The sequence below is a fragment of the Eschscholzia californica genome, unplaced genomic scaffold (genome assembly GCF_041429995.1).
Source record: "Eschscholzia californica isolate CP2 unplaced genomic scaffold, dmEscCali1.0.p SCAF_4, whole genome shotgun sequence".
Taxonomy (NCBI): domain Eukaryota; kingdom Viridiplantae; phylum Streptophyta; class Magnoliopsida; order Ranunculales; family Papaveraceae; genus Eschscholzia; species Eschscholzia californica.
Window position 1 is genome coordinate 49,914,662 of NW_028238461.1, and position 22,825 is coordinate 49,937,486.

Below are 22,825 nucleotides of genomic sequence, written 5' to 3' on the forward strand. Positions count from 1 at the left end.
TGAATTTAACATATATATATATATATTACCTATTGTGTATATATTTATTGGAAGATGCTACGTTTACAAAAAAATTGACAAAGTTTTTGTCGAAATGACGTGACAAGATTCTTTTCAAAGTTTGACTGAATCTGAACCGTTCTCTTTATGAGTTGTTCACGTTTTCACAGTCAAGATTTAGTCAAACTTTCAAAAGAGCATGCCAAATCATTTCGGCAAAAAATTGTGAACTTAGCATTTCCCATATTTATTTATTAATAATGGACTATTTTATTATTATGATATGAAACAATGTAATATGAGTTTGACACCAAACCTTGCTTCTCCAACTTGACCTAATTGTTATTGTGCTCCTCCACCCCACCTTTAGACATTGACAAAGGATAAATCATGGTTAAAACAAGAAGAGAGGTACTTGTGGAACTGATGGTATATATGTATATATACAGGTCCACTATTTTTCATTTAAAAGGAATTATGAAGGACCATATTATAAAAAATGGAATCAGGTGTTTTGAACAGTATAGACATGTAAGTTTTGAGAGAAAATATATCTTAATTCCTTCTTTGATGATGACAACAAAAGAATATTTAGGTTCGTTTTGTTTTGTCGATCAACAAACACTTCCTTTTCCTTCCATAAGTACGTAAACAGAATTATGGCTAACCGAAGGAAGACCTCCCCAAAATGGGCAACCTAAGGATAAACCAAGTCCACTCGGTTTCTTATAAGTTTAATTTAAGATACGGAAACTCTATGTCTCACACTAAAATCCAAAGTTTACTTATTTAGACTGTTAATTTAGACAAACTCAAGATATTATTTAGTGGGTCTATAATTTTCGATATTGATCTCTCTATTTGGTCACTGAGAGGCTGAAAAAACTCGAAATTTTCATCAAGTGTGCATTTTATTTTCTAAATTCATATTAAACATTGCAGTATTTTAGTGTAAAAAGAGAATATCAATTTTAAAAAGAATAGAGGGAGGGTAGTTCATTGAATTTTGAACAAAGAAATCACAAAGGACATGAAGCCCCCCCACTATGTATATGAACAAGTTCACCAACTATTCAATTTGCATGAAAAGGACATGTATTCTTTTCTTTTATTTGGTACCCAAAGGCAAACATGCCAAGTACATATACAATGCCCATACTCCTAAATGAAACTTGATCTACCACCAAAATGACCCTTCAAATATTTGAAAGGGCAACCCTATATATGAACTTCTTCACCTCATTAGGCCAGAGTTGTGTTTTGTTTTATGTATTTTGTGAACCGGTGTAGACCGATATGGAACATGGAATTGTTGATCCTTCTATCTCGGATGTCCATATATATGAATGTCAAAGTCACATCGTGAAGTCTGTGTTTTGTATTGTCCTTTTTTATTTGATTGCCTAAAAGAAACCTATCTTCTCTTAGTGATTAATTGATTTGAAACCATTACTTTTGCATTTAAAGGTGACTAATCTTCATATTTCATTTGGATTTAAAAGGGTTACACGAAAGTTGCCTGGAAGTTGCAATACAACCATTAACCAACTCTATGCGGTTGAGTTGTTGAAAGTTACCTAATTAACCTTATAGATATAGGTTAGCCCAGGATTCGAATTTTACTTAACAACACACAAGATCCATTTTACTTGGAACCTAGTGAAAAAGTAATATCAATAGAAACATTTTCTTTAGAAAATTGAGTTCTATGAATATCCAAGTCTTTTTTTTTTCTTTATTTTGAGGATTAGGTAGTGTTTGATCCATAATATTAATGTCATTTGGTTAAGGATAAATCATTGTAGTAGTTAATTTACACATCCGTTCAACTTTATTCCGTTCCATAACCTATGATGGTCTAGCCACATTGACAATGAGCATAGACATGGGTAAATGAGGATATTTTGTGATATGATTTTGTCAATAGTGGCTTCGTTAGGTCGAGATTCTAGAATTAAAACATGCCAAAAGTAAGATGGAAAAAAGTTTATTAAATTAAAATAAGTTAATCTAATTACTAATGATAAAATAGTGGATTGATAAATAATTAATAAAAGAATATTAAACTTTTGATAATATTAAAGCATATGTCAATTGGCCATAAAAGCAAGGGGCGTTTGTATAGAACCCTAAAAATAATAAGGCTAATCTTGATAAAAGAAATTTTAGTGGATATTATTCTTGATTGTCCAGTCAAGACCCAAGAGGTCCCTTTTCCCTTCTTTTTGGAAATAATAATATTCTTAATGGCTAAAATAATGATTTAATGGAAGTAGAAAACAAGCATTTTATCTCTACCTCATCTGTTGTTATCTCAAAGTCTAAATATAAAGAAGTTTGATGCCCAATTTGTAGGCCCTTTATTCCCCTTTGGAATTTCACACCATGCATTTGCATACCTAATTTTGTGAAAAATCTCATTGCACATTAATTGCTTCAAAATTTGGCTGTGGTGGAAGGGTAAGAAGAACGGGGCGGGCCTTTGAATTTGGGAAAATGACACAACCACTGAAAGTAAAGGCGTGAATTTACGGTGAACCCATATCCAGTGAATAGATTCACACCACTTTCACTTTCTCCTCCTTGATGAAAACGGGGTGAATCCAAATCGTTGGACGAAGATCCAAGACAAATTCATACCAAATTTGTCAGATTCCCTATCAGGGTTGTCGAATTTGGATAGACACTTCTTTTTAACATGAACTGGTATGACCCAGCAATAATGAACACGAATTACAAAACTACCATATTTCTTGTTGTACTCTACAAGTGGGATTATTAGGGTGTAAATAATGTAGTTGGGCTTTAGGCCGTTGTCTTGTTGGGCTTTAGGCCGTTGTCTTGTTGGGCTATAGGCTTGTTTCAGTTTGAGTGGGTAGTTATTGAGCGTATCACATCTTTGATGTATCAATGCCAAATGTAACGACATACGTAGATCGTAGTCGACTTCAAAAAAAAAAAAAAAAAATACAAGTGGGAGAACAACAAACTGAGAAGTGGGCCGAATAATGGGCCCACTGTGCATGGACAAAGTCCATTCTATCCCTATAAGCTTGGGTTAGGAAAACATGGATTACATTTTGCACACACAATTTTTGTGTGTCTCTGCGGGCGCCCATAAAAATATATGAGTCCTAGATTGGTTATACCGTTATAGGCACAAAATGGCAGTAATTTCAAATACTTTTTGTTAACTTACGTGGCAGTCTCAATCGGACCCACCTACATATCTGACAACATCTAGTTGTCGTTTGGGTAGAGACGAAGGTCAATATTGTAAAATATAAAAAGCAAATGAACCGCCTGAAGTATATAGGTTATTGATTCTGTGCCGTCTCTAAACTTCTAGAGAGAGAAAGAAAGAGAGAAGAAGAAAACATCCGTACACTCTCTTCACTCCTCAATATTTGGGTTTCTCTTCTCTATTTCATTTCAATCCCTAACTACGCATCTAACAAATCCTCTCTCTCTCTCTCTCTCTCTAAATCGTCGTTGTTTGTATCTCCGTTACTCCTATAACAATGGCGACGAAGACATTTTCGTCATCGGCATCAGAGTTTCGAGGTTCCTTTCTCGTTAAAAACTCGAGGAATCGGTCGAGCTTTGGAAAACTAGGTTGTAGAAACAATCATATCTCAATTACGGTGAGTTTTTCTCTTTCCGATTTTGAAATTAACTCATTGAATTTGATTTTGTTGAAATTTGAGTTTTGAGTTTGTTCTTATTGACTGATTATACTTTCAAGCTATCCGAATTCTTTGAGTTTTGAAGTTATTAGGTTTTTTTTCTTTTGTTCTTTATTAGCTTGTGGAACGATTCTCCACGTACGGAAGAAGAAACGGATTTTGTCATAGTAGTAATAGTCCACGTTTATTAAAACTTGTCCTTTCTGAATTTTATCAAGTTTGACCTAAAAACATCTGTCATTTGGGAAATTTTATTAAGTTACTTGAAAGTAACTTCTGTTGTTTGGATTTGAGTAGGGCCAAAGAGTTGTTTGGTAGCAGTCAAAAAAATAAAATAAAAACCCTTAATTTCTATCAACTATTGGAAAGAGACGGAAGGAAGAAGAGTGTGGGAAGTTGATTCCTCAAAGCTAATTTCATTGTTATCCAACGGGATGACATCATTAATGTTCATTTCAAGTTTCAGATGAATTTTACGGGTCGTGTGAATCGGGACTAGAGTTTGCTTTAAATGTAGGTTAACATGTTCAATTGAAGATCTAATAACCTCAATTGAGTTATGGTGTTGAAAACTTCTGTGACTACTAGGATTGATTGAGTTGAAAATTAGATGTGGAATAGTAAAACGGAGTTGTATGAAACCCGGGTTTAAAAATCAGATAAAATCACTTTTAATAAGGTTTTACCTGTAGTTTATATTTCGGGCAAAAGTTTCCTAGTAGAGGTGTCTATGTCAAAGTTATTACATGTTTATGATTTACTTCTGAAAGTAAGCATTATATGTCACTTGACCAAGGATCCAGGAAAATTACTTAAGAGGCTCATTATGGCGAGATAAAGGTTCAGATTTTACATATTGGTCTTAATTTTCAGTATTTTTGTAGAATATTGTAAGTTTTGTGTTGCTAAAATGAGCCACTTGAAAACTGAAGAAAGTTGAGATCTCAAAAAAAAAATGCATCGAGGGCAAGTTTACTTTGAGAGTTAGAGGAGGGCACATTCTTTTCCAAATAACATGAAAGTGTTAGGGCTTCACTTTTATGTGAAACTTTCTTTTTTCTCATCACCAGTCCACTGAATGATATATAAATTTGAACCTATAAACTGTAAAGTGAAGTAATCCAACTGTTTTGCATCCTCATAACCTTATTCTTTATCTTTTTGGTTAGTTTTGTAAGTTACTTCAATCAAACATCTTACATTTCAACTCTTTCATTGCCTTCCGCAGAAATGCAAGCTGGCGAAGTCATTTCAGTTGCCTAATGGACAAATTTCCAAGTCGGTCCCCATAGATAAATGTGTACCTGATTTATTAGTCACGGAGCATGAGAAGCAAGTAATACAAAGACCTGGTGATAGGTTGCGGATCTTCTCAGGAACAGCAAATCCTTCACTTTCACAGGTTCAATTTAACTTTTGCTTCTTCGTGCTCACTTTCATTTAGGATTTATGACTGGAAGACATGTAATGACATAAGTAAGGAACTTGAGGTGTTGCTCTGACATGAACTTAACAGATTGTTTGCAACTTTGAAAAGAGTTTGTTTGCAACTTTGCATGTCTCACATCAAATGTAATGTGGCATGGAATCTTTCACATAAAAAGTATCACTTCCTCAGCTGTACCTTTGAATTTTTTTTATGTTTTATGCAGTTATGCTTCCATATGTTTTAGTATAACCTTCAAGTGAGAGAAAGGTAAAAATTATTTGATTTCTATTACTAATTTGAAAATGTTTTTATGTACCAAGGAAGTTGCATGCTACATGGGTCTGGAACTTGGGAAGATAAAGATAAAGCGGTTTGCAGATGGTGAGGTTTACGTCCAGTTGGAAGAGAGTGTAAGGGGCTGTGACGTTTTCTTGGTTCAACCCACATCCCCTCCAGTTAATGAGAATCTCGCTGAGCTTCTAATCATGATAGATGCTTGCCGAAGGGCATCTGCCAGGACTATAACTGCTGTAATTCCATATTTTGGATATGCTAGAGCAGATAGAAAGGTATGGTCTTTCCCCTGTGTTCGTGTATCTGCAAAAAAAAAAAAATGAATTCTTGAAGAGGGCATCTCCAGGTGTCTGTGTTGGGCATAGTATGAGACTGGTTTGGTGTATATAAGTACGTATACCCATGTTATATTAGATTTTTCTTTCTTACTTCGGATCTATGTCATATAAAATATATTAAGGTGTAATTTATTGCAGAAGATCATGACCTGAATGGTCTGATCTACTCCTTTTTCTGTATATGTAATCCCAACTTCTTTCAACATATTTATTCGCCTTTTAAGTAAATATAAGATCAATAGTATGGCATATACTTAAGTGGAGAAAAGGAAAGTGGTCTCTTTTACCTTTTAGAGAGACCAGCAGAAGGTTTTTGAAAATATAATTGTATCCTTCAATGATGATTGAAAAAAACAAGTTACCCATTTCAACTCGTTGTACATGTGTTTATGTGCATACCCCGTTGATCTATTCACGAATTCAAAACATCATCATACAAGTGTTGGATATCAAATTATCAATACTCAGATCGTGTCGACGCTGCGCAGATGTGTAAACTGAACTTTCTTTTGAAACTATGTTACCCCTTCCCTTGCGTACCTGATTCCCCATACCCTGTTTGGGTGGTTCACGATCTAGTACCCCAAAATTAGCATATAGTCTTAATTAACCCAAAGTCTTTGTAGGAATATATGAACTCGACTAGTTGGGTAGCTTACTGCAATACTTTTTTAATAACTTGCCAGATTTTAAGGTTTACAGTGATAGGATGCATGAGAGAAGATGTATCTATTATAAATGCATCATAGTACATATTGTCTAAGAAAATAGTCCAAAGCATACCGCAATGAAAAATAATGTGCCGGAGAAAAATACCCGATACACACATGGTAGTGTACCGGTACCCGTACCACGTATCGGAGCGATCGGCGTACCAGAGGTAACAGTGGTCTATGTTATCAAAGCGGCACCTCCAAGAGGCTCTATTTTGTGATTTGGGTACACTGCCTTCCGTCTAGCGCCTTCTGTGTGGCCTTCGTAAAGTTCAATGATTGACTGGTCATTCAAATTGCTATATTACGAAATACATTTTACGTTATTATTTGTTTATGCAAATAACATATTATATGATGTAATATAAGTGTATTTTGTATAATATTTTTGCTCCTTAATAATCTTAGAGTCCTCTGCCTTTTTGCCCTTGACAACCTTGAACTTTAAAAGGAAGTTCATTACAATCCTCTGGGGACATAGATAAACTCTCTTTCTTGAACCCCCATATTTATTTTACTTTAGGTTATTATAGTATGTCTTGTATCTGTGTCTATACTTGTATTTCTCACGATCAAGTCTGATATTTCCAGACCCAAGGGCGAGAATCAATTGCCGCAAAACTTGTTGCCAACCTGATCACTGAAGCAGGCGCTACTCGCGTCCTTGCCTGTGATATTCATTCAGGACAGTCTTTGGGGTACTTCGATATTCCAATCGATCATGTATTAGGAGAGGTATTTCTTTTTCCTGCTATTCAGACGGAGGCTGCTTGATCTTATTCTTCTTCAACTTTCTAGGTTAAGAACAATGTTCTTATAATGTTTTTGTGATTGTAGATCTGATCAGTTGTTACTGTATTGAAGGAGTTAACTATATGATGATAATTTCTTCTGTGATGTAGCCTGTGATCCTGGATTACTTGGCAAGTAAGATGATTTCTTCGAATGATTTGGTAGTTGTATCTCCCGATGTGGGTGGTGTTGCCCGAGCACGTGGTTTTGCGAAGAAGTTATCTGATGCCCCATTGGCAATTGTTGATAAAAGACGTCATGGGCATAATGTTTCTGAAGTAAGGTTCCATCTTTTAGGAATTAGATTTGTCATGAACTTTATATACATATTAGTATGGAACTTTTAAGCAGCCAGGTTAAGTGTGCAATAATACTTAGATATCGTAATTCACAAAATCTCTAAGTAATAGTTGAAATAGAATATCTACTCAGTTTTTCTTGGTTAAAAAGAGTATGCCAGTGCTTATTCTGCTGACTTAAAGACATTCAGAGTATGTTGGTTCCTGGAAAGTGGAAAGTTTGCTAGAAACAGAGTATCTTGCTAATTAGTCGACTTGGAAGTCTGCATATCCCAGAGGCTATGTATCGACTATTAATCATGTATGTTTTGGTATCAGTGATATATGAAGATACGAAGGACATAGCTCTTTTGCGTGTCTTGACAGAGTTCTTGTCCCTCTTCTTCTGACAATGCATGTTTAACCTGTAATGACACTTCAAACGCTTGGTAAAAGGCGTCTCTTGTAACGTATCACAAGAAAATAAAAACTTCACTTACCAAATTCAATTTGTGCAGGTTATGAATTTGATAGGTGATGTTAAGGGAAAGGTTGCAGTTATGGTTGATGACATGATTGATACAGCGGGTGAGTCTTTTTGAGGGACGGATTTGAAATGCAAAATATTCTTACTAAACCTGTATTTCATATCTTGCGTCTTGCTTCAGTCAAGTGTTAACATACTGATAAACTCAGGGACTATTGCTAATGCTGCTGAGTTGTTGCACAAAGAGGGAGCAAGTGCAGTTTACGCGTGCTGTACTCATGCAGTATTCAGGTATTGTTGCTCTTTGCCATGTCAGTAATTTAAATTATTCATAGCGTAGTCTTACCATGATTAATAATTACTAGGTTCTAGTCCACCACCCTTTGGTACAACGGTTGGACACCCCTCTTAAGCCCATGAGGTCGTGGGATCGTGTCTCGGTGGAAGCAGTTTGCCATCAAGATTTATCCAATGTAATTTAGGCGATGTATAAAGCAAATAATATAATAATTTTGTCGGGCTTTAGGCCTCTTTCATGTTGTCGGGCTTTAGGCCTCTTTCATTATGATGGTTTAAATTAGGCGGTTATCGTGCTCATCACATCTTTATGATGTATCAATGCCTTGTAACGATTAACGTAGATCGTAGTCGATTTCTCAAAAAAAAAAAAGAATTACTAGGTTGTAGGTACTCATTTTGTCATAGATAGCCAACTTGCGAAACAAATTTCTAAAAACTTCAGTCATGGGGGACCATAGATGGTACCCGTGGGATTCATAGGACTGGAACTGTAATTTTTTTTTTAAGTTAAACCAAAAATTTCATTCATATGTAGGAATTCAGTCTAATACATTACATGGTTTTTAGACTTTTGATTCCTTTGAGTACAACATGAGATTTACAAAAGAAAATACAACATGAAGCTAGGGAAGTATAACATTATAATAACAAAATGAAAAGACCCTAAAGGTCACAACATGAAACGATCCTAAAGATCACAAATGTGAAGACCCTAAAGGTCTTAAGCTTTATTGTACTTCAATATATGTAGGTAAGATGAACCAAGTAGAGGTTATTGATTAAATAAGTTGTTGTCCTCTTGATTTAAGAGATGTTGTCTGCTCTTCTTTTGGTACTCTATTTCTTTTTTCTTCATCATTGTTCGAGCCAAAATCGGAATTGGGAATTGTAGATGAACCAACAAAGACCAACATAATAGGTGATAGATGTAGATAGAGGGGATGTTGAACTCCATTTCACCATCATCAAAGAAAACCTTAAATTAAATTGTTTGATTGACAAACTTTTCGAAGTCTTTAAAATACTTGAAGAAAACCACCAAATCAAACAAGTACTTTAACTAATTAAAGCGACTAGATCTGATGATGGCTTATCAAGAATGGAATAGTGGTCTTCTTTCCATACTCGAACTTCCTCTCCTTTTATCCACTCCAAAAGATGTAAATTAGATGGACAGACTAAGTAAAAACGTAAATCGGAAACTTCCACTTTGAACGTGACAGGGATCCGGCGAAGGGAAGACCCTTCGCCGGAGAAAACTTGATCACAAAAGCGCTGTTGTGAGAACTGGAAGAGACAATTTCAAGCTCAGTTTAGGGAGAGAAGGAAACGGTCTCTGATGTCCATCTTTAATAGGATCTTTTGCTTAAAAAACTGTTCGTTGATAACAAGTTTTAAAAAGCTTTCAAGGCGTACACACCGAGGCGAGATGGTCACCAGACTAGAACTTAAAAAATATTTGTTGATAATAATGTTTTAAAAAGCTTTCAATGCTTACACATTAAGGCGAGATGGTCACTTGATGCCTCGAGGCATAAGTATTTGAACTCGAGAATAAAATGTGTGCATTTGAAGTCGCCTGTTATTTTTGAGTTGTTTGGTAACACAAAATATTAGTATTTTGTTTATTCAACACTTAGTGTTATATATTACGGTAGTAAAGTATAATATTATGTTAGTTTTTACATAATTGATATCATTTTCCTTAAAAGAACAATAGTCTACAACTTTTACACATCGAGGCATATGGCTCGAGGCGAGGCACAACGTTCTAAAAAACTTTCAAGGCATACACATCGAGGCGAGACGGTCACCTGATGCCTCGAGGCATACGTATTTGCACTCGAGAATAAAACGTGTGCATTTGAAGTCGCCTGTTATTTTTTTTGATGTATAACACAAAAATATTAGTATTTTGTTTATTTAACACTTAGGACATATATTACGGTAGTAAAGTATAAAAACTATGTTAGTTTTTACGTAATTGACATCATTTTCCTTAAAAAACAATAATTTACAACTTTTATACATTGAGGCATACGGCTTGAGGCGCCGCCTCGCCTTGTGAGAGCAAACCACCTTGAGGCATAACAACGTATTTAAAAGTACAAATTGGTTGATAAAATCATATGTTCTTTGGAACTCTGATTTTAAGCCCTCCATATCATATTGGACCTTTGGTGTATGTCTGCATTTAAATTAATTGATAAATATCTGCGAGTGATTATATGCGCCCTTATATGATCCGAATTGATAACTTATAAACTCAAGAATAAATAGTTGACTCCATATATATTTTGAATATTTGGAACTCCAACTTTGGTTTCTAAGTTTTTATTTCTTCTATGTAGTCCACCAGCAATTGAGAGGTTATCAAGTGGACTCTTTCAGGAAGTTGTGATTACCAATACAATTCCGTTGGCGGATCAGAAATACTTCCCTCAATTGACAATACTGTCAGTTGCAAACTTGCTTGGTGAAGCAATTTGGCGTGTTCATGATGATGGCTCTGTGAGTAGCATGTTTAAGTAATGGTCTGGTTCATTTTAGGTCTCCCCTTGTGATAGTGGTTTCACCTTCCGGTTTTCCATATGAAAGTATTGAGGTTGCCATCTAATAATTCCCTCATCTTCTGAGAGCTATTCTCTGGTTTTCAAGTGGTTCTATGTGTTTTACATTTTACGGATGAACATGTTGATATATTTGTAGGCAAGTTTAAAGTTTAATACCTTACATGTTCCTGTGGTAGAAACAGTTCATATATTATGTTATAGTTTGTTTTACGGAGGAACTCCTTGTCCTTACTTTCTGAATTTAACCTCTTCTTACTGCAATTTTTCACTACTTTCATCGTTGGTCTTAGTGATGGCTGTAGGTGAAGGTACTCCAAATAGGAATCATTCACCGAATCCTTCGATCATCGATAGGTTTATCAAATTTTATCGCTAGTAATAGTTCCCAAACAGGCTGAGAGGACATGGGTCACAGTAATGTCTACTACTCGTTTCACATCTGTTTGACCTTCATCGATGGCCTAAATGATGATTTTCTACGAAGGTAACAAAATGCTAGCACTCGTCAAAAGCTTAGACAATCCGAACTCTGAGACCTTTGCTGCAAAACCTGTCGTTTGAAGTGCTTTTTGAGGTTTCATGTCATGATGTATAATTGACCGCTGCACTAATCGCAGAAGTTACATTAGCCCTAATGCCATCTTAAATGTAATCTGGGTTTAGCAGCGGAACCTTTGCATTCGAACAGGTTCTTTTGCTGATCTTATATTACAAATAAATTCCTATACGAAAAGTCAATGCGGTCTTCCTTGAAGCTTGCATGCAATCATACCAGATTCTTTTCTTGTCTGGTGACTTGGGAGTTTGGTCTACTACGCTAACTTCACCTCGAACTCCTTCTCGGCTTACCTTACTCCTTTCTCTGACTTGCTCACAAGCAAACGTAACATCTACACCGCAATGTCTATGTTTCTTCTGTAAACCATACTGAACCTAATTACTTCGGCTCTACCTAGTTACTACTCAAGTGTCCCTGTATCTTCTCCAAGGAGCAATGGTGGGATCTCAAAACATCTACAGCACAATGTCTATGTTTCTTCTGTAAACCATACTGAAGCTAATTAACTCTACCGTTCTAGGTAGAATCTTCGTCAAGTGTATCTGTACCTTATTCAAGGTTTGTTAAGTAAAAGAGCAATGGTGGATCTCAAAACTCTCGGCTGGTATACCCGTTTCTTTTTTATCCTCTTGTAGTCCAAGGGAAGAAAACTAGCAAGATTTCAACGAACCATAGTTAGTTGAAAAATATGGAACTTCTGGCTGCACAATTTAAAGGTAATTCCTCCCAAATTAATATGAATGAGCTAGCCATCCATGGTTATTAATTAGGGTTTTGTTTCCATCTTCCTACAATCCTGTGATTTTGTGAGGTACTGTTATCGAGCCATTTGCAGTTTCCAAGTTGCTTAACTCTCACTAGGTTTATGAAATTACGAGTCAGTCTCATTTGCAGTAATGCATATAGCTCCTCTTTTTGCTAGTTATAGATTGCCATGTAAGTTAGACATGTGATGACGCTAAGTTACCCGTATCTTGCTCATCACTGAGATTAGCTTAATCAATAGAACATGTTACTTGCTAGAAAGAGGAGCTATATGTAGTACTTCAACAGTCTTCACATATTTAAGAAGAAGACTAATACACACTAAAACAAACCGAGTTACTATTAATTAGATCATGGGTTGTAAATGGACGTCACGACCACCGTCTCTAGAAATGATTCATATGATACTTTGGGGTTTCTATGTATCTAGTTTTAGTTAAAGTACGTAGAAATCATTACATTTCACAAAATGAATCGGAGGGATAAAGAAATGGTGGCTCTGAAACTTCAACGACTCCTTCCAGCATATGTACAACCTTCTTCATGGATGGCCTTAGAGTTGGTTCTTCTTGAATGCACCAAATTGCTATCATCACTAACCTCTCGAACCTCTTCTTGTCATTGACCACATCCTCCTCAAACTCTACCAGATCTTCTAGTTTGCCTTTACTGTAACAAAAATAGACCCAGTCTGTTAGAATAGCTTTAATATCTTCCTCCCCCGCTAACAAGTCGACTCCTTTCCTGCAGCAAATTATTTCAAGTAACAGTACTCCAAAACTGTAAACATCTACTTTTGCCGATACTGGTGTATTCCTAAACCATTCTGGCGCGATATAACCTCTAGTCCCTCTGATCCCTGTAGAAGTTCGGGTTTGTTCATGCATCAAAAGCTTCGCTAATCCAAAATCTGAAATTCTGGCTGTGAAATTATCATCAAGAAGTATGTTTTGAGGCTTTATATCGCAATGGATAATTTGGGTGATGCACTCTTCATGTAAATACATCAGTCCTCGTGCGATACCAAATGCAATGTGAACTCTTTGGTTCCAATCAGGCTTTGAAATTCCAAAGAGGTGTTCCGCTAGACTTCCATTACTCATGAATTCATACACCAAAAGCCGGTTCTGTCCGTCCTCGCAGAACCCAAGCAGTCGAACTAGATTTTTATGATGGGATTGTCCAATCGCAGTAACTTCTGCTTTGAATTCCTTCTCTCCTTCTCGAATGACCTTGTCCAACTTCTTCACTGCAACAATAGTGCTCGTACCCATTTCTTCTATGACTCCTTTATAAACGATGCCAAAAGCACCCCTTCCCAACTCTTCCTTAAATCCATCTGTGGCTTCTACGAGCGCTTGATATGTAAAAGAACGAAGATTTGATCTCAATATACTTGGATTTTGGTTGGTTCTGTTGAATTTTCTCTTCATAAACACGAAGAGTACAGATATCACAGCCAAGAATATGAAATTGAAAAATACAGAGCTACCTAAGAGCACTGACACCACCACAATTAAAGTGGATTTATCTTCTTTATTAGAGCTTGAAGATTGATGGATATCTATATTCGATTCGTTCTTTCTTACTTTGATTAGTGCCTTTCCATCCAGATCCCTTATAAATTTTCCATTTGAAAGTGGCAATTTCTTTTTGTAACAGGTAGCTGATCTAGCAATAGCTGCTGCACAAAGACAATCATCTAAGCAGGAACTTTTGCACTCCTCTTCAGTGTAATCGTTCAACACTTCGTAGTCAGCTAGTGGCCAATCTACATCTTGCAAAATCTTTAGCTCATATAAATCTTTTTCGATATTCTCTTCCTGACATCCTTGTTCGAAATTAGGTCTGCAACCGTTGTAGATGTTATTGGGATCTAGATAGGAATACCCAGGTGGGCAAAAACAACTATGCCTCCGTTCTGACTTTTCATCTGATAGTGAACAATAGCTATTATATCCACATGGACCGCTTCCAAGCGCACTCGTAATTATACTTTGACATATATTTTCGGGTATAGACCACACAACAGACCAGTTGCCAGTGGATGTTCTTGGGTAAGAGTATTGTGTGAAAACACCATCAAAATCAAGCGTAGCTCTATAATAAACATCATTATTTGGAACAATATTGTCCTGCGAGAGACTATATATTATTTGATTCCCCTCGACAATATAAATGTACCCTGTTTCGTTGAAGATTAACTGGTAAGTTGGATTCTTCGTTTTGGGTAGAACCAGGATACGTTGTATGGCGTAGTAAGTTATATAGTAAGGAATGTAATTGTTTTCTGTCAGACTTGGAAAGGCGACAGCATATAATGTCATATTTCCATCATTTCCAAGGCGGAGTCTGAATCGTCCCTTGGAGAAAGTTTTTGTAGTCTGACGAGAATAAAGAACTTCATTCACTTTCAGTGTTTGTGTAGGTAAGATGGTATCAGTCGGGTTCTCAAAGCTCTGCCACACATAATTATCAGAAGAAGAAGAGTTCTCGCCCGCAAGAATGAAATTACCGTTATCAAGCATGGCAGCATATGTAGCTGCTGCACCATTAACAAGGGCAGCCATCCACAATTCATTGCCCTGAGGATCCTCGAGAACAAGCTTACCATCAGTGCTTAGCCCAACTTTAGAACCTTTTTCGGTTGTCTTGTTTGCTGCTGCGTACCAAACAACCGTTTTTTCAGGTATTTTATCGAACCATATTGAAACTAGGAAAGTAGTTTTATTCTCATCAAGGGGACGGAAGCCAAAGGCGAAATCACCAGATGGTGATGTCCATGGAGCTTCATCGCTACCGGCATTTAGAGAAGAACCCAAGGTTATATTTCGGTAGCCTTGACAGACAGCAAAGATTGGTAAGAGGAGAAGAAGAAGCAAGAGGAGGGAGAAATGGGAACATGTAATAGAAGAAGACATACTTGCTCTGATTGCGATCAACTCTGGTTTGTCCATTATAACTTATAGGAAACTATCGAAAGAGAATTGAGTCATGGAGTAAATTCGGTTCAGTGTTATTGAGGATTATGTCCACATATTTTTGGTAAGTCAAGTCAAGATGGAGCCAGGAGAAGAGAGACACAGTATTATTGAGCATTATATCCACATATTTTTGGTAAGCCAAGTCAAGATGGAAAGAGGAGAGGATCAGAGACGTCATTGCAGTTAGGTTGGAGACTTGGAGACATCAATGACTCCATAACAATTTCTGAAAAGGATCCGTTTTCGATTTTGTTTCATGTACGGCCCAAGTTCGACCTTTTCGTACAAGTTAAGGGCAGGGCCGTGCCTGAGAATCCGGGGGCCCGGTGCCAAATTTTTTAGTTGGCCCCCCTTGTATAAGCAAACGTAAAATCTAAATTTTTTTACGCACTCGGTTGCTTTTGTGTATGTCAAGGTTGTGGCTAACTTTTTCATCTCACACATTAAATTATAGTTTAGTTATGAATGATAATGAAAGTTTGGATAGAGATTCGTATGATAGAAAGAATGAGAATTTTTAGAGAGGAGAAAAAAAACAAGGATTAAAAAGAAAGTTATGTGTCAAAGAACAAATTGCGTTGCGATAAAAATTATAGAAATATCATGTCGCAAGAGAGACCGAGAGAAAGGAGATTTGTGACAGTTAGAGAATAGTTTTGTTGTCCTTATTGGCTTTGGGATGAAGATACTATATATTATACCATATTTTTTTTAATTTTTGAGTCTATAGACCAAAAATAGGGTCCTAATAGGAGATTTAATCCTCTATAATCCTAAAAAGGATTTGAAAACCTAAATAATAATCATAATAGATATCTGGTCCTTTTAGTGTCATCTAGAGAGATTTCACAAATCCATATAATACTTATTATATATGTAATACCTATATTAACCTTCTTTTAATATCTAATCGTGATTTTCATTCTAAACCGTATTAGATTTCTCTCCATATTTATCTCAACTTTCTCTCTCCAATCACGTTTTTTATGTAACTAACAACTCTCTCTCTATAATTCCGTAACCGAAATCCAGAAACTTTCCCACTATCTCTCTAAAAATGAAATCTTCATTAAACATTCATTAAACTCTCGCCCAGCTGTAAAAAACTCCATTGATTAGTATTCAATCAAGAGCTATCATCACAACCTCCATTGTGATTTAGGGTTTTTACTGATTATATCTTTATTCTAGCCACAACTATTCAGGTTTAAAATCTTATTTATATTGGCTTATAGTTTAACGATTCATATTGAAGATTTGATAAATATCAAATGTTCATCTTTTTCGTATCATTTCATATGAATCTGTATTTTTGTTGTAATCTTCTATAACTAAAGTGTTCTTTCATGTATTTGATATTTCTGTTTCATTTTTATTGAATCCATGAAATCTAGATCTGATGTTTCATTCAAATATTTAGATGTTTCACATCTTTGATTATCTTCAGATCAAATTGAACTGATAGTACAGATAATGATGGGTATTAGATTCCAGTTAGTTAATCTCAGATCCGTACCCATCATTATCTGAGATTAACTAACTGGAACGATCTTCTATAACTGGAACGATCTTCAGACCAAATTATACTTTTTACTAATATGGTGTTGTACATTACATGTACATATATAAAATTTGTTACAAATTATACATACTTTCTGACATAGTGTAGTAAAAAAATTTGTAATATGTATAAATTATAGTTTTAAATGCTACAAAGTATGCGTACTTTTTTTACAATTGACTGCTATTATCATACATACAGAACAAAGAACGTAATTTGTTCTGTACAATTTGAATTGTTTACGTAGCTTAACAATTTGTCTGTATCGAAAAATATCCATAATTATAAAATCAATATCAAATTATTTAATATTATGTTTTACAGAACAGATGGAGATTCAAGCAGATTCATCACTACAAAGCAAGAAGACGATACTAAAATCCGATGGTTGGGATAAAATGTTTACTGAACCTGGTCAATTATTTCCCGGGGGTGCTAAAGCCTTTCGATTTGCTCTTCGGCAATATAGTATAAATACTGGCCATGATTTTAAATTTATTAAAAATGATTCGAAGCGGGTAACTGCTGTATGTCCTGTTGAAGATTGCAAATGGAGAGTACATGGATGTGCTCCATTGAAATGCGAATCTATGTTTATTTTGAAAGACATGGAAATGAAACATGACTGTGAAGATTTCATTAAGAAGAACAAGAAACCAAAAATAAACAGTTCATTTGTTGGGAAACTTATTTTAGATGAGGTTACAAGAAGTCCAGATCGTTCCACAGCAAGTCTGAAGAAAGATTTCTTGAAAGATTACGCTGTCCAACTTCCATATTACTACACTTACGAGGGGAAGAAAATAGCAATGAATGAAGCATTTGGTCAAGAAGGAGATTCCTATGCAAAACTTAGATGGTATGCTGATGCCTTTTCACGTACCAACCCAAACAGCATAGTACAACTTGAAGTTGACGAGGTGTCTCGGAGATTTAAAAGAATTTTCATTGCACCACATGCTTGTATAGTTGGCTTCCAATATTGTCGACCAGTTTTATATGTTGATGGGACTTTTTGCAAAACTCGTTTTAACGGGTGCATACTGGCTGCTGTGGCTAAAGACGGTAACAATGGTAAATTCTGAACATTATTAAATTTATCAAACTTAATATAAAAAGTATCCACTTTTTTCAACATCATATTACATTTTTCTTTGTACAATACTATATATTTACAATAAATTATGAATACATTACATAAAAATATATATGCTTTTTTAGATTTTCATACTTTATATTTATGTACATTACTTTAAATATACCATAAATTATGAAAACTTTACAGTGGTATCCTTGATAAATATTTAAATATAGAGTACTTTCACTCAAATATTTTCAAATTTCAGGTCTATTTCCGTTAGCATATTCTGTGGTTGATGTTGAGAATGATCAAAATTGGGACTGGTTTCTAAGGCATTTGCGCAATGCTCTGAATATGGAAAAGACTTATATCTTTATTTCAGACCGTCACAACGGTATAATCAACGGTGTTAAGAACATTTTTCCGACAGCACACCATTCGTTTTGTGTTTGGCATCTGAGGAACAATCTGAATTTAAGATTGGCAAATGGTGCTAGAAAATCAAAATTCTTCCAAACATTAATTTTCAAGGCTGCTAGAGCTCTTCCCGAGTCTGAATATCACACAACTATTAACCAGATGATACAGATGGGTGGTTCAAAAGTTGCTGCATTTTTTCAATCCTTAGACCCTTCTTCTTGGGCAGATGCTTTCTTTCCCGGTATAAGGTACGATCAGATAAAATACTCTATTCATTTCATTATCTATATTGATTTTTTTTTAGCACATTATGTACTTTACCGTATAAAGTACTGACTTTGTTACGCAAATTACATATACTTGGCAAAGCAGTTATACATCTTTTCTGTACAGTATTTATTCTTTATAAAAATAATTTTCATTTTATAATAAAATATAATAAAATTTACATACTTTTGTTTTATACAGATACACAGCGATATCATCTCAACTGTCAGAATCCTTTAACAATCACATTCGTCATGCTCGTGGACTACCAATTACAGCAATGTTGGAGGCAATTCGTATTCATATAATGAACAAAATGAACACAGCACGCGAATTGTCTAAAAAATGGACGACATTCTTGTGTCCAACCATCACTGATCTGTTGAAAGCAAAATATGATAGTGCTGCAACTTGTAATATTGCCCAGGCAGCCCCATTTATATTCGAGGTTTACTCAGAACCTTCTCATTGTGTTAATCTTCTACAGATTTCTTGTACTTGTAGAAGGTGGCAAGTTGATGGTGTTCCTTGTGAACACGCAATGTTGTGTATTAAAAGCTTGTCTGAAGACCAACAAGATTGTTTTTACGATCCTATTTGGACAACGGAGTCTTATGTGAAGACTTACCAGGAACATATAATGCCTATATCCAATGTTGATGAACCAAGGATTTTTGATGAAGCTACCAAAATTCTCCCACCGTTGATTCGTCGTAGACCGGGTCGTCCAAGAACAGTACGGATCGAGAGCTCGGGAAATATGCCAAGAAAATTAAGGATATGTGGTAGGTGTAAGCAACCTTCTTACCACAATCGCAAAACATGTAGGGCAAACATTTGATGTATTTAAATATGTTACATTACACTTTCAATCCACATAATTTTCAAATATTCAATCTTTTTTTCCTACGTTTTGTTTCACTATTCTATTTTTATTCTCTATCAAAAGGGTATACTTTAGCGGTTCTGGTATGAACCTTGCCTAACATATGTGGTTAATATTAAAGAACACCAATTACACCAAATACAGTACAATTGATGTATTTGGTGCAAATTAGTTAAAGTTTGTACAGACTTTAAAGTTACATAATTGTTCTGTTTAAAAGTTCTTGTTTTGTTTCATAAATGAACTGTTATTTATTGTTAAAGTTTCATACTTTGTTCCATGTTGTCCGTACTTTATTTCATTTTTTTTACATGTGTAGTACATAACACATTATTTATCAACACGTTATTCATGTTTGTATCATAAATTAAAGGAAGAAACTTGATAAATTTCAGACATTTTTTCAACAAATATGATATTTTAATTAAAAATTACAGTTCCCATCCAAATATTTTATACTTCAAACTGTCAAATATAATTCATTACAACTATTTTTAAGGAAATCCAAAAAATAAAACCATACTTTAATTTAAACTATATTAAAGTTTTTTTCCACAAATCTCTGGTTTCATACAATAGCTCGTACGTCACTTCCGCTCTTCTACGCTGAGCTAATTCAATCCAATCGTGCGCAAGGTATTCATCCGGTACTCCCCATTTGTAATGTTTCATAAATACTAAATCCATATGAAGCATAACAAATAGTCCACAATCCGCACTGTCAATCATTGATATAACAATTAATATGAAACCACAAAATAATTTATAAACTATATAACTATCTGTATGCATTACAGTAATCACAAAAGTGTGAAATATTATGTACTTACTTTTCTCCTTGTTGATGATCATACGGCGTCTTCGAAATCTTACATTTTTTCTTAAATTCAGGACTCACATATTTAGTTTTGTGAAGCACATCTAATATGTATTGTCCATATCTTGCAGCATTTTCTTCACATTGTTTACGGAGCTTTGTGTCAAAGAACAACGAGTTGTAATGGGTCCAAGACTGATCAAAGTAATCAAATACTAACAAAGTCCAATGAATACCCCTACTGACATCTGTACTCATCGAATGACACATTGGAGCAACTATATAAGATATAAGCCCTCTTTCAGCCTCATTTATTAACCGATCTGATAGGTGGGGGTCTATGTTTGACTGAGCTGACTTGCAATTTATCATTGTCTGTCAAATAAAAACACCAGACTGTATCAGTCAATATGAATACTTTTCAATACAGTATTTATAATTTATGACAGACAATACACATATTCTGAATAAATTATACATAATTTTCTAATCATTCTAAACCTTTTATCTTTACAAAAAATGTAATGTCTTCAGATAAAAACTTTTATATTATGAAATTATGAATTCTGTAATTAAAACTTACCCATAATTCAGAAGCGAGAACGAACACTTGTCCAGCCCCTTTTAAAACTTTGGAAGATAGATGCTTTGACCACCAATTTATAAGCTGAGCATCGGTTTCACAGTTCATCATAAGCCAATTCACCTCTCTTCCTCTAACATCACTTGTCAGATTTGATTCCCATACAATTGTTCTGCATGTTAATTGTTGTTAGTTTAAAAAATGAATTTATAGCAAAATATTTATATTATATTAGAGATAACAGATTATGTTTGTTACAATCATCATAATGTAACACAAACAACAAAACATTTCATAACATAGTCAAAGACAAGTATTAAACTTCTAATTCATTACTTCATCTTCACTCCTTGGTTAAACTCCTCAAGCAGTCCCTTCTCATTTTCTTTCACTTTCTTCCAAACTTTGCTCTTCTTCCAGTTGCTAAGTGGTTCATCATCATCAATCGAAACTCCCTTCCCCTTTTTATCCAATTCATCAACATTCACAACTTCCTTTTTCGCAATCTCCTTTTTTTTTCTTTCTCGGCCTTTTCTTTTGGCTCGGCATTTTCAGTGAGTTTCCTTGTTCTGGGAGCTTGTTTTATTCTCTTAATAAGAGAATTCTGTTTTGGTGTTTCAACCGGATCAACTGTTTTGTCCGATCCCCCCTTAACAGCTTTTGATTTTGTTCTCTTCTTCTTTACTGTGGTTGGAGTTGTCTGGACAAAGTCATCATCTATGAGACTATCTGTTTCAGCATTCTCTTGATAAGTTTTTGCAACTTGAACAACGTCGGTGAAGTCGGGTGCATTTGTGAAATCTATTCCCAAATCAAAATTGGGAGTTGAACTATAATTCTGCTCTTCCTCATTATGCACCAACACAATGGCTGTGCATGGCACGTTTCCATCATCATCTGACAACATAAATCATGTGTAAAAAATCATTTGTCATAAAATTTACAAAACAGTATATATCATTTTCTCCTGTGAATATAAATGTATTGTAAAGTATGCATAATTTACTATCAATTATAAATAAATCCAGTATAAGTATTTATAATTACTGACCTTCCTGTTGTTGTTCTTCAACATTTTCTTCTTCCTGAACCTTATCATCCGGTTGTACTCCATCAATCTTCTCATCATTGACATTATCTTTCTCCCCAACATTATTTTCCTCCTCCTTCTGGTCCACATTAACTCCACCACTTCCTTCATTATAATCATCATGAATCAATGATTCATCCCTCTGTTCAGACTGTAAAAGTAACTTCAGTTGTGTTACTTCATTTCTCAAACTTTCAATCTCCTCATCCTTTTTCTTTAATTCTTCTTTTTGTTTATTCACTTCTCTACTCAGGGCTTCCATAATCTCCAAGTTATTCAACTGTTCTTCAAAAGGTATTTCCACAACTACCTTTTCAGTAAACTTTAACAGTTCCTTCTCTTCTTCACTGACATCATCCACAACATCCTCATAAACCTGTATGTATAAATTTACATAATTAACAGAGTGTTCTGTAAATGAATTCAACAACGTTATGAAAGTATATATAATTTATTATAAATTACATATACTTTTTAAACAAGTATTACATATTTGTAAAGAATTTAAATTTCAATCAATGAAAGTACAGATAAAAAGTTGATTTTACCTCCTCAGGTACAAGTGCAGCTAGATCTTTTTCCATCCCATTTCTAAATCCATCCACAGACCACCTCAAGAACCTTGGGTATCTTGTTGCATTCAGTGCATTTTTCGGATACAAATTAGTATGCATGCACACCCAGAACTAAAGGAAAAAAAGATATGTAAATTATTCATACTTTATATGAAATAATATGCAATTTATATAACAGAGGGTTGTAAAAAATTTACTCACAGGCAACAGTAACAAGCAACCAGATGCTTTGGTTGGGTCTTCTGAATGTTTGTCGATCGTTTCCATCATATATGAGTGTATGGCTCTTGGCCATGACACCCTGTTGATTGCTCTTCTAGACTGGATGTTCTTATAAATGCTAGGCA

At 35.0% G+C, this 22,825-nt stretch overlaps 3 protein-coding genes across 5 annotated transcripts; 2 read left to right on the forward strand and 1 right to left on the reverse strand.

Moving 5' to 3' along the window:
• The first annotated feature begins 3,301 nt into the window (after positions 1-3,301).
• On the forward strand, positions 3,302-11,108 carry LOC147545693 (ribose-phosphate pyrophosphokinase 1-like). 3 transcript variants are annotated; one of them, XR_015223047.1, is made up of 9 exons: positions 3,302-3,644; positions 4,915-5,088; positions 5,436-5,684; positions 7,052-7,195; positions 7,363-7,530; positions 8,049-8,118; positions 8,227-8,382; positions 8,698-8,807; positions 8,914-11,108. XR_015223047.1 is itself a non-coding variant. In XM_086632189.1 (9 exons), exons 4-9 carry the CDS (start codon positions 5,451-5,453, stop codon positions 10,847-10,849), a joined length of 879 nt encoding a protein of 292 aa, XP_086488315.1. In that variant the 5' UTR covers positions 3,315-4,145; positions 4,186-4,365; positions 4,915-5,088; positions 5,436-5,450; the 3' UTR covers positions 10,850-11,108. The 3 variants fall into 3 exon arrangements, 2 of the variants coding, with proteins under 2 accessions (XP_086488314.1, XP_086488315.1); XM_086632189.1 differs by lacking the exon at positions 8,698-8,807 and adding an exon at positions 4,186-4,365 and having other exon boundaries at positions 3,315-4,145; positions 8,227-8,308; positions 10,669-11,108; XM_086632188.1 differs by lacking the exon at positions 8,698-8,807 and having other exon boundaries at positions 8,227-8,308; positions 10,669-11,108.
• A 1,357-nt stretch (positions 11,109-12,465) lies between these two features.
• Positions 12,466-15,209, reverse strand: LOC147545694 (G-type lectin S-receptor-like serine/threonine-protein kinase LECRK3). Its single transcript, XM_086632190.1, has one exon. The coding sequence runs from the start codon at positions 15,169-15,171 to the stop codon at positions 12,670-12,672; it is 2,502 nt and encodes an 833-aa protein (XP_086488316.1). The 5' UTR covers positions 15,172-15,209; the 3' UTR covers positions 12,466-12,669.
• A 2,359-nt stretch (positions 15,210-17,568) lies between these two features.
• Positions 17,569-19,046, forward strand: LOC147545695 (uncharacterized). Its single transcript, XM_086635850.1, has 5 exons — positions 17,569-17,833; positions 18,106-18,287; positions 18,372-18,508; positions 18,729-18,816; positions 19,032-19,046. The coding sequence occupies exons 1-5, from the start codon at positions 17,569-17,571 to the stop codon at positions 19,044-19,046; spliced, it is 687 nt and encodes a 228-aa protein (XP_086491976.1).
• Positions 19,047-22,825: the final 3,779 nt, after the last annotated feature.